Below are 12,652 nucleotides of genomic sequence, written 5' to 3'. Positions count from 1 at the left end.
TACTGATCTGCAACATCTATGGTTAAGGTGTAGTAAAGGTCAGGGTTAGCGTTTAGTGTTGGGGTGAGGGTTTAGGCCAGGCATCATAATAATGTTGCGGTGCACAGGCCTACTGGTCAGGTGTTTGCAAAGGTAGCTCAGGGGCAGGGCATCTATCCCTCAACCCAGGAGCCCTGGGTGGACAACCACTTCTTGGTTAGGGTTAGGTTTGGATTTAGGCGCAGTACTCTAAAGAGTGTGATGAGGGGCACGGGTGCAAGGAGATCATAGGTTAAAAAAAAGTTCAGTCAAATTGTAATCAAATATAAAAATAAAATGCATTTAAAAAGTAAAATTTATAAATAAAAATAAAATTTAAAACTTACTTATATAAACTTATATATTTATAAACACACTGCTAAATTCTTCATTTTGAATCAATACAGCTGTTTATATTGACTTGCACTTCACTTACAGTTTACATAAGCAAATGTGACTTCTTTCTGACACTTCTCATCATTGAAAATTGGGCTTTATTATAATTAAATGCTTTTGTCTGCACAGTGGAAAGACAGGACTGTCTCTGCCGCTCTGTTGCTGACTTGCAGCTTAAGGTGCGTTCACACCTTAGTTCACACTGTTCCCGTAAACCAAGACACTGAAGCACACCTATCTTTTGGAAATTTGATATCTTCAAAGAGAAGACGCACTGGATTCTGCTGCTTACTGCTGAAAGAACCCTGTTCAAGGCCATAGTGTATTTTTTTTACACAACTGAAAGGCAAAAAACAAAATTATATAAAATAATATAAAAGTATATAGTACCAATGCATCCATAAGTCTCACAATACATCAAGGTCAGTGACATATGATTTATATGTAAAAAGGAAATAAATATCAGCATTAATGCAACCACAAAATAACTAATTAGCTAAATATAACCTGTTAAGTGAAAGTAAGAATGAATGAATGACTGATTTGAACTGACTGTCCTTTTACTCTGCCCTGTTTTTCAACTTCTTTAGTGATTCTTTCATTGAAGGGTATCTCAGGTAATCGCATATACCACATTGCCTCCAGAGTGGCTCAGAAAAATCATACTGACTATAAAGAGAAATCTGGGCCAAGGGCATGATACATATGTTGCAGAGAGCACACTGGTACAACCAGGGTGATGAGTTTCAGTATCTTGCACACTTATGGTAAAGAAATGTTGCTTGGCCTGGACTACCTTTCAGTGCTGTAAGCAGTTAGCAGCTGTTAGGGTCATGCTGGTAACTCTGAACTAGGCTAGAAGTGTATGGTGGCATGAACTATGGGAGTAGACAAAAAGAAAAAATGTTAATATCTCACATTTATACAAACAAAAGGCATAATCATCACAATTATACATTGATTGAGAGAAGAAAAAGATTCCCATTTATTTAAGCAATTATGACAAAATTGACAAATGTTTGTGTCAAACTTAGCAACATTTTTTTTACCAGCATTTGTTATTTTAAGAGAGTTTTAAAATAGCAAAGGTACAACCATGACACCAGCTCATGACTAATCAAAGGCGTCAGATTCAGGATGTCAGCAGAGTGACTGAAAAGAACACAGCCTGCCAGTCAACAATGAAAACACCTATTGGCATTCAAGCATGGCACCACCTTCTTGATGCCTCAAGCTATTGTTTATCTGACACACCCCAAGACTAAAGCTGCAGTTGTCCCCGTCATTAATCAGAAACAAATCAAACAGACTATTGTTGGTTCAGGTTAGAACTCGTATGACGTGTGCCATCATATGAGGCATCGCTGTCACTGACATCTCTCTGTACATTAATGCATGTGCATAAAATAAAAAAATCTATATTTTACCTAGAGGGCTTCCCTCTTCTTACTGTGTCTATTACTCTAGAGGTACATCAAGCAATGTTTCAATAATGATTGTAGGAGGCCTAAAAATGGGAAAAGTGAATTAGCAGCATGGATTATGTGTGATTTAAAAATATTCTGTGGATGCTTTTGCTCTACCACTTTAATTAATCACCATTAGGGACCATTACAATTGAAGTTAACATAATTGACCAGAGGTGTTAGCCTTTGTAAAGAAGACGAGCAAGTTTTTCAGAAACCTTTTCAGACTAATGAGAGAGACTGTTTGATTATCAAAGAGACATTTTTAAAGGGCCCTAGTAGTGATGAAACCTAGTATGATGTGGTTTTTCCAATATGCATGTATCCTAGATACATAATGATCAAGCCAACATTTGTATGCAGGGCTAATGTGGTTCGTAAAAGTGCTGAAAAATGAGGGTGTGGGTTAGCATGATCCATGTGGGGCCAACTTGGGTAAACTCACCCATGTGGACAACTGGCATGGAGCCAGTATAAAGCCAATATTGAACCTGTGGGCAATCCCATATACGGTCCATTTTTCAGCCCATTTGCTACCCACATAGGCCCCATATGCAAATACTTGCTGGGCAGTGCACAATCATCAGTACCAGTGGTTAAGTACTTACTCTAGTAGATGAACTTTACCAGGGAATTTTCTTTTAGTGATAATTTACAAGACAATAATGTACTTTTTATTTCCCAAAACACATCAGGTATCACCTTATGACAATTTAGCTTCATATTAGCCTCTTTTATATTATCTGTATTCATATGCAGATATCTGCTTGTACAGATTAGCCAAAATGACCAGCATGCTTAAGAAGAAGTTTTGGATCAAATATCCGCTTGTTACATTGGATCTCCAAAACATTGGTCATTAGATTGAATTGATTGGGTCCAAGATTGCTAAGGATTTTAACAAACCAGATTTGTCTACAGGTACATGTGTTTTGATAGTAGTTTGACTCTACATGGGTCAGTTTTTGAGTTGGTAAATAAACAATGTAAAGTGGGTATAAATCATTCAATGCAGAGGAAGCAGGACCGTGTTAAGATTGCTTGTTACGAAGCTGAGAGGGAAAGTTGAAGATATGGATATGTTTGGTTAGAGTAAAGAACATTCTTTAAAATGTGTTAGGTCAGCTGAAAGCATTTGGACATAGCACTGGGGCGTTATCACTTTATATTACCTTTATATATTGATATATTTATTCACTACCTCAAAATGTCAATCAAAATGTCAGGGTATTCTTGCTGTTCTCATATATATATATACATATGTTTGCCTGATACTGTATTTTTAGAAGTCTGGCTATTTGTCTCAAATGTCTGTGTCAGACCTGCAGTAGACCAGTAACCTGTGCAGACTGGTTGCTTGTTTTTAACTAGTGCATACTTAGGAGTGACTACCCCTCCAAAAGCTGAATTTTAAAAAGCAAGTACAGGTGAAATGGATAGAGCACTATTACTGTCTGGGATTCTACACTGAAACTGTGCCACTGTGGGCCATGCCGACATATCTAGTAAAATGCTGCAGCCTTAGTTCTGCATGAATGGCAAAAATAGATGTATAGCAGGTGAGCCAGAATATGAACAATAAACAACACGTGTGCACACAAAGGGTTATCACATGTATAAAGTGGGAGGCGCCCAGATGTTCCCACCATGTAGCATTTCTGAGATGTCACCAATTGTAGCCATAAGCCAATAAAGACAGCCGTCCAATAAAACATTAATAAGGGTAACCTTTAATGCAGTGGGTTACAAAATAGTTCGACCACCTCCCCGCAACCTTCAACAAAACCAGAGTGTCACCTGATTTTTTAAGAGGGTGTCATCGAAGCAGCTCAAGGAGCTGGGTACCTTGAGAGCAGTAACATGTTCTCATCCTAACTCGTCACATGATGCCGCTCTGTCAGTGACCCTCCGCCCATCCAGCTGCGTTTCGGTTGGATGCGGAAGGTTGCTTTTTGCATCACACTCATACAATGAAAGCACTGACAAAGCAGCGCTATTTGACAACTGTGAAGTCAGAACAGGCTTAAATGATAGATGAGGTAAATAATGTGAACAATTTGAATTCAGGAGTCAGAATTTCCAGTTAGCAGTCGGATATTTCATCTGGAACACCAGCTGACTCAAAAAGTAGTAAGATCATTATGAAACTTGACCTTAACGTCCAAGATGGCTGCTTCATGCATCAAGTTGTAGAAATTTACTGTCAATTAGCATTTTCAGTGTTATTATATGAGTCGTACACACAGTACTATCCAACTTCTATCTGTGGACATGTTGCTACAGAGTTTGTTTGAGCACATACAGTGTAATGTGTTGCTATTAACCGGTTTGGCTATTTATGGCTAACCTGTCTAGAACTGGTTGTCTTGTTTAACTGTACTAATCAGCTCAGGTGTGTCATTCTTTGTATGCAATATAAAATCTCATAGTGGAAAGTCAGGTTCTATATCCAGTTCTATTCCCACAATGGTTGAGCAATTCAGCAGGATTCTAGGCCTTCATTCATGGCTTCAATCTACCTGCAAAACTCATGATCTAGGTTTTATTAAGAATTTGAATTTGTTTTGGAATAGCTCCTCCCTCTTCAGGACTGACAGAATCCAACCAAACTGGCTAGGCAGATAAATTCTAGCAGCTAACTTGTAGCATGTAACCTCCCACTGAGCATCAGATGACTGTTCACGCTTTTAAATCTTGTCTCATAACTTTCTTTTATGTCAAGGCCAATAGACAAATCTATGCAACTCTTTTGTTCTTGTGTGTGTGTGTGTTTGTGTATGTGTGTGTGTGCATGTTATTTGCATATTATTTGCATATATTTGTATAACTATGTATGTGTACATGCATGTATGTGTATTTGTATGTGAACAGAAATGTATATTTTTCACTTAAATTGCTTTTGTTTTGTAATTACCTATCCCTAATTTGTGCTTTGTCCTGGAAAGTAAATAAAGTAAAGTAAGTAAAGTAAGAATTATACTAAAAAGTCTTAAAGTGTCACATATTAAAGTGTTATACATTGCATATCCCTTGTTATAAAAAAAATATAAAATCCAGTCATAGTTTCTATCGCCTGACTCAGAAACAGGAATTTGGCCTGCAGGAAACATCCAACACAACATAATTGAATTCAAGGCCACCTTTGCAGCTGCATTGTGTTTTCTTATCAGTAGTTATTTTCTTTCCATGGTAGTGTTAGTGTCTTTTACCCTCTTTCATTTTCTTTTCCTGAGAAAGCACACTATGCCTTCTGTTTGAACAGTGCATATAGTTTATTTAGAATAGTTCTGTGTTTTTACTGCTGACACTGTTGATAAAGTCTTTAAATATTTTAACACTGAAACGTTGGTACCCTTCTCTGCATTCACACAATTCATTCCTTCAGACTTGCTCTTCTCGCTTGTCTTGGAATTAAAAAAAAAAAAGATCAACAGTGCCATACATTAAGTTTTCCTGTCACCCTGGAAATTAGAGCAGGATAACCTCGACATGTGCAGGTGCAATGCTGTGGTACATAGTTCAGTGACATTAAAATCAAAAGCCACGTGAAGATGCAGACACTGGTACAGGTACATGTGGCTGTAAAACTGAGGCATGAAATAGCAATGCAGCATGGCAAGTTTGACAACGTGAGAGAGCATAAGAAAAGGTGAGCCGGTGCAACTGGACTGATTTGGATAAAATAGGAAGCAGGTGGGAGGGAAGCATGATGCTACTGCAGGGCATGGAGAAGGGAGTTAGAGGCTGAATCTTAAAGTCTCAGCAGCAGTGGAATAGTCCTTTTTGGACTTTTTGACTCAGTGAAATGACCCAGAAGTAGGCCTATCTAAGTGCCAGATTTGATAAGAGCTGTTCTAATTCTCTTAACTCAAAAACAAGACTTAACTGCACTTTAACCATTTGATACCTGAGCAACTCAATTTCCTTCAAAATCATGGGAAAAAGGCAATTAGCAAAGAAAGAAGAAATGTCTTGAAAATTGGCAAGATATTAGTAAAACAGACAAGAAAATTCCCTGAAGATTTGTTTAAACAAAACAAGGAAATGACTTGGAAAAAGGGCAGAAAAACAATTATTATTTTGACACACAATTTAAATTATGTAATCATTAGAATTATAACTATTGTCTTTCCCTAGCATTTATCTTTTTGTCCCTAGACATTTTTCCTTAGCTTTTTTAAATTAATAATTTTCCAAATGTATTAATTTCTTACAACTTGTTTCCATTGGCCTTTTTCCCATGTTTTTGAGAGGAATTGCATCAATGTGCCCAGGGTTCAGAGGTTGAAATACTTGTAAAAGGCAACTGTAAGCTGCACAAAAAAATGACATTGCTCAAGATTTAATAAAGCTGCCTTTTTAAAAAAGTATTTTAATTTTTGTTAGTGAATTATACTGGAGTTCTCAATGTTCTAGTCTTATTAGAAAAAAAACATTCATCAAATGTGTGAGCTAACAACATGCAAACTGTTGCCAGAGGTTAATTGGCTCTGAGGTTACATGACAAGTCAAGAAGTCAGTTTCGTTTCTCAGTAACATTCGTCTTTGTGTATTCAGTTGCAGGCAGCTCGTATGACTTATTTGGCCAGATTTCAAACAGAAAGGTATTTTGTGATTTTTAACCTATAGGTCATTTATTATATGAAATACCTTTTCTGAAGTAAACAAAAGATATTGCACAATATGTAGAATTGGTTGGTTGATATTTTGCAAAGTTTAAATGAAAACATATAAATTGTACAACGCAAAGAGAGCAAAAAAACGTGCTTTGATTTAGAGTTTAGCGTTTATACTTTTATTGAACCAAATTCGACTTACAGCAGTTATCGAGAGAAAGTAAAGTTCTACTCACTAATAAACAGTTTACAGTTATGTCAGCAGTTATTATTAAATATCTTTAAATTAAAGTTTAATTAAATTTTTTAAGTTTAAAAATTATCATTTTCTCTGTTTCAAAAGGAATGAAAACTGAATGGAAACAGCTTTTAGGGGCACAATGATTGACCCATGACTTTTGTGCTGTTCAGTCAACATTAATTTGGTCCCGTTGGCAGACAGAACTGCATAGTGAAAGCTTGCAGCAGAGACACAATCACCCTTGAAAACATGCCATCCCTCTCCAAAACTCAGGTCCAGACCCAGACAGCATCCAATCTGAACCCAGACCTACAACCTAAAGGTGAGACCAAGTCATTGTTTTGCAAGTCAAAAGTAAGTCTCAAGTACTTGCATTTAAGTCTCAAGTCAAGACAGGCAGGTCCAGAGTCAAGTCCCAAGTCAAGACTGATAAGTCTCAATCAAGTCTAAGGTCTTAAACTTTGAGGTTCGACTCGAGTCTAAAACAAGTCATAAGGTGCTTTTCACCAAATATAATGCCATTCTAACAACAGAGTAATAAAGTTGGCTAAGCATAGATTGCTAACTATGGCTACGGTTACATACACACCAATATTACCATATCATTCTGAATATGACAATATTATGAATTTGATGCAGGTCATGTAAACAGCATATTACATTTTAAGATTTTCAAATTTTTTTCTAAAGTTTTCTGACTTAACCATTGCCCGATTAAAATGGTATTATCTGTGTTATAGGAGCATTATTACGGCATGTATACAGCCAATTTGGAATATGCGTCTCAACTGGGGTTTTTACTGTTTGTGACAACGGCCTCTTTGTCCGTTTACAGTTGGCTCTGTGCGTAGTCATGGATACATTGTAAACAAACCAATTCGCATTAGTTTGCAGACTCTGGTAGAAATTCATGAAGAAAAGCCCAAAATTCTGTTCAGAAGGAGAAACATACCTACTTTTGAAAATGATAACTGACTTGGATATCAATAAGATTTTGGATGTGACCATACATCAGAATGCCGACCTTTTCAAGAAGGTGTAGGAATGAAAGTGGGAGGCTGAGCTCGCTCAAACCAACAAGTCTGCCGCTAATAGTAAAGAGTGAAAAATATTTTGTTGCAGAGAAGCAAAATGACAAGCCAGCTATTCTACTTTTCCATATTTTGACATTATAAACAACATGTCAGGGCACATTAATTAGAATATGCACAGCTGCATGTAATCAGGAATATATTAGAATATTTATTTCATTTAGACATATAAACAGCTTCATAGGAATATTGGGGTTTTTTTCACAATAAGAGGAAAAAATTACTACTATGTGCATGTAAATATAATTTATACAAATATTAGCCTAAACTAACTAGTTTTTGTGCAACTTAAAATGTTGAACAAAGTTGGAAGTTGTTGCATCTTGGTCTGTAATGTTTGACCTGCATGTTTTTCATACTGCACATACATTTTTTTTTGTAACGACTTGTACGCATTCAGTAACGTCACTTTAAATCTTAAAGGTTCTCTCTTGCATCTTATGTGGACGCTGTCAGATTGTTATGTTATGGAGTCATGATTTTACAGCACTTACGCTGTCTAATTAACTTTTACCTCATATTAATAAGTTAACCCTTTGAAATGGGAGCAAATGCGCACAAGTTCTTTAAAACAAAAACTGGGAAGGACGAAATGAGAAACAATAGAAACGACCCCCAAAATTAGCAAGAAATTAAGAAAAAGTACAAGAAAATTATCTGAAAATTAGTAAATGAAACAAAAAGATTATAAAAACAACCACAGAAATGACCTTGAAAAGATGCTTAACATTAAAATAATTTGGTATCATGATTTTCAATACGCAGTTATGTTAAGCATAAATAAAGCTTTTACTTTGTTTTTTTCTTTTTACTCTAAACATTTTTCATTGATTTTTAAAATAATTTTAAAAAGCAATTTGTAAAATTTGTAAAAATTTGTCACTTGGCATGTCATGAAAACGAGAGTCAGGATGGCAGTGTTTCCCTGAGCTTGGTCTTAAAGGTATGAAGCATTTCTTGATCAACAACTCAGTGATGACTCCCTGTAAAACAACAACAACATGATTATTCATTTGAGCCATTGACATCATAATGATGCCAGTCAACATTCCTCTCACCTTAGCTTGGACACAATAGAACTTTTAGTAATGTTAACACCCATTTACTTTTTAGTATGCTGAAATATACACACATGTCATCCACAGTCTCTAAAGTCTATTTATTATGTTGATATTATGTTGATGTTGATATTTATGTATATATCACAGAAGCCACCTTTAACCTTTAACTAGCTCTAACTAGCTGCTTGCATTTATGCACTACTGCTTTAAAATATTGTATTTCCCTTAATTTTATGCATTCTATTTGTAGCCTTATTTTTATATATTTTTTCCTTAAATTTGTATCAATGGCTTTGCTGACCCACCACACATTTTCAAATGAATATGCAAAAGAAATGGAAAATAAAGGGAAAAAAAACTATCAAGAAAATGACCAGACCCTAAAGAAGCACAAAAACAGACATTTTTTAATATAATGCATATGGTGTCCAGTCATTTTTTCATTTTTTTTTTTTTTTTTCAATTTAAATGTTCTATTTATTTTCTTTCTCTTTCTTACTTCTTTTTCAGGTCATATTTCTTGTCACTTTTCACTTTTCATTCTTGCAATTTGCAGGACATTTCTTGTCAAGTTGCTCAGTGCCTTTTTGCCATGTTTTTAACATTAATCAAACTAACTAGGGTCGGGTTTCAAAGGTTTAAATGCTTGTGAAAGGTGTCTGAGTGCAATACAAGAAAAGTGATGACATTCCAGGTATCAAAGTGTTAACCTGCCTTACCACTCAATGATCAAACTACAAAATTAAGACATTTTGTCAACTGTGACAGATTACTAAACTCAGTTACAACTGAGTTCTCTGCAAGGATTTTTTCACTAATGGCTGCTTAAATGGTAGTTAAATTCACTCATTAACTACATGTCAGCATTCAAATGCTGCAGTTGGGACTAATAAAATGCAGTTTTATAACTGCACTGACTCACTTGCAAATGGTTAAAATCATAAAACAGCACCATTTTACTTTTCTGGAAGGTTTTTTATTTTAGGTGATGTGAGGGTCTAAGGGCAGAGGGATGTCGTATGCTGTAAATCCCTCTGAGGCAAGCTGTGTTTTGTGATAATGGGCTTTATAAATAAAACTGACTTGACTTGACTTGACTTGACTATTTCCAATATATTTCCAATTGGAGCTTTTTCCATCACTACCAGCAGAGAGCAGTAAAGCTCCAGTCAGACAAAAGCACCACAGTGCAGCATGTTTACGGATGGATGTGAGCTGGGTTATGTCTTAGTTTAAAATGGAATCTTTCCAAAATGGCACCATATATGTCTCAGTATGCAGCAATTCATCAAATCATGATATACTATTAACCCTTTGAAACCTGGATTGTCATCACTTTTCTTGGACACCTTTCTCAGGCACTTAAACCTTTGAAACCCAAGCAGATTGGTTTGATTTATTTTGAAAACACGGCACAAAGGCACTGAGCAACTTGGCAAGAAATGTCCCGCAAACTGCAAGTATGAAAGTTGAAAATTGACAAGAAAAAGTACCTGAAAAAGAAGTAAGAAAGATAAAGACAATAAATAGAAAGAAAAGAAAAAAAACAGAGAAAAGATGACTGAAAATAGTATTTATAATTATTGTAATTATGTAAATAGTAAAGGGTGGCAAAAATTACCTGTGAAAGAAGTGAGATAAACTTACTAAATACTTGAAAAAACATAATAAAAAAAGACTGGTATTTATAATAATTAAAATAATGTACTTAAAAATACTGTTACTGATTTAAAAAAAAACATTTTACTGCTTCTTTAGGAGTAAGATAATTTCTTTTTTTTTAAATTTTATTTTGCAAATTTTCAAGCAATTTTTTTTTTTTTTTTTCCTGGCAATATTTTGGGTCATTTCTAGTAAAATTACTCATTACCTATGCTTATGCTCTGCTTATGTTCTGTTGTGGAATCAAGTCAATTTCAGGTTCCAAAGCGTTAACTAGCTCACAGTGAGATCCGTCTTTACTCAGCATCACACAGTCACAACAAACAAATGTTATGAAACAAAGCCGTGGCAAAAATAGTTCATGTACCTGTGCATTGTGGGGGCTGATCACTCCATCGATTTCCCTCACAAACTATAGCAGCTGCACCCTTTAACTTGAAACCATGGTAACAGGAGTACAGAGCCACCAGTTTGCCGTATGTAGAGGACAAAATAAAATCTCCGTTCTTTATCTTTCTTGGAGTGCCGCACTGTTCTAAGTCTGGAATTGAGAGATAAACGTGTTTCATGTTAATGAGAAGAACGATAAAATTCAAACGAATGTTTGGGATTTTTTGACATTTCAGGATTAGGAGTAGCATCTCGGGCACACCTCGGCTTTTCTCCTGTCTCCAAGCTTCCAAAGTAATCGATGACAAACGATCACAAGAGATATAACCGTTGGGGTACGTCCTGAACCTGAAAGAATCAGGGGGGACTTCCCTTATGTCACTGTTGTCACAGATGATCCGAGACAGAGAACCTTTTAAAAGTTCGGCCTTTTGTTGCTGGCTGAACATACCTTCAGCCTCCCACCAAAACCTGAAAAAGAAAAAAACAGTTGATCGCCTCTTCAAAATCTTCAAAGTTAGACAAAGAAATTTTTTATCTCTGAGATCTTATGCCAATACTATATTATAGATTTTTTAAAATCAAGAAATACCTATCACCATCACGAAGTGCTTTCATCTGCTTTCCAATGAGGCAGGCAAAGAGAGGACCAGTTCTTGAACCCGGCAGCATGTATTCAACAAGCCCTCCGAGCCAGACATCGATATTGTCCGGGTGTTTGTATATTTGTGCAATCTTCTCAGCAACCCTGTTGTCTCTCACGATCTCTTTGAAATCATCCAGCGTCTTAATGCGCCTCAGACCACAGAAGGATCGCCAATCGTTGTATCCTGAAAAGGTATTTCAGCACAATGTGATCTAATAGTAGATGTGCTGATTTGAATTTTTCTGTCTTTGTTGAAAATCAGAAGATTAATATCACTCTCATGTCTGCAATAAATATAAAGCTAGAGCCAAGCAGGGCTGTTAACTTTTCCATTTAGTTCAGAGTGAGATAGGGGTCATAGTCAGGGTCATTCTGAACAAGACTACATTGAAAGTTTGACCAAATTCTGAAGAGAAACATATTTATTTAATTCATGAGTTTAAAAATGAAGATATTTTAATGTGTTGAACAACATTGCTTAAGCTGACCTTCCCTCTGCAGTCATTTACACTGAGATCACAGTATGACACTGGTCATAAGTCAAGGACATTTTGAGCAGAAATTCGTTGCACATATCTGAAAACGTATAATAGAAACTTTTATCAGATAAGGTCTTTGCTGATGTTTTCTTTTCTTTAGTGTATAAAATGAGATTGCTTGTTATTGCAAAAATGTGATTCTTTCTTCATCCTTTTTGGACTAAAAAAAACACATAAAGCGCTGGCCGGCTGGACTCAGTCTTTGAGAGTGATGGTTTACTTGGCGTGAAATTATCTAAAAAAGTGTCAGAAGCATGAGTCTCATGGTCAGTGCCATAGAATTGGCAGTTTAGGAGCAAAGAGAGAGTTCACTTAGCTTAGCTGGAATCAAAGGAAAATACATAACACTACTAAGTATTTGTGTGGACTTTCTGCTTCCAATGTGACAGAAGTCATATGAAGATCCCAGGCTGTTTTATATGGAGGACTGAAACTGCTGTTTGCCTGGTGAGCCACTGTTCACCAGCCACAGGCCTCCCCCTCTCATTTGTGTAATGAGGTGGAAATGCATGTGGAAACGTAGATG

At 36.0% G+C, this 12,652-nt stretch overlaps 1 protein-coding gene across 1 annotated transcript in view; it reads right to left on the bottom strand.

Moving 5' to 3' along the window:
• Positions 1 to 10,910: 10,910 nt before the first annotated feature.
• The window catches only part of tpo (thyroid peroxidase), a 34,004-nt gene continuing 32,262 nt past the window's right edge, over positions 10,911 to 12,652 (bottom strand). Inside the window, exons 10-12 of the mRNA XM_042500824.1 lie at positions 11,534 to 11,771; positions 11,204 to 11,412; positions 10,911 to 11,092 (exon numbers count right to left, since the gene is read on the bottom strand). Coding sequence (XP_042356758.1) covers positions 10,911 to 11,092; positions 11,204 to 11,412; positions 11,534 to 11,771 — 629 coding nt within the window. The remainder of the gene's footprint in view (positions 11,093 to 11,203; positions 11,413 to 11,533; positions 11,772 to 12,652) is intronic.

This window comes from Plectropomus leopardus, chromosome 14 (genome assembly GCF_008729295.1).
Source record: "Plectropomus leopardus isolate mb chromosome 14, YSFRI_Pleo_2.0, whole genome shotgun sequence".
Classification (NCBI taxonomy): Eukaryota; Metazoa; Chordata; class Actinopteri; order Perciformes; family Serranidae; genus Plectropomus; species Plectropomus leopardus.
This window is presented reverse-complemented; position numbering and strand designations above follow the sequence as displayed.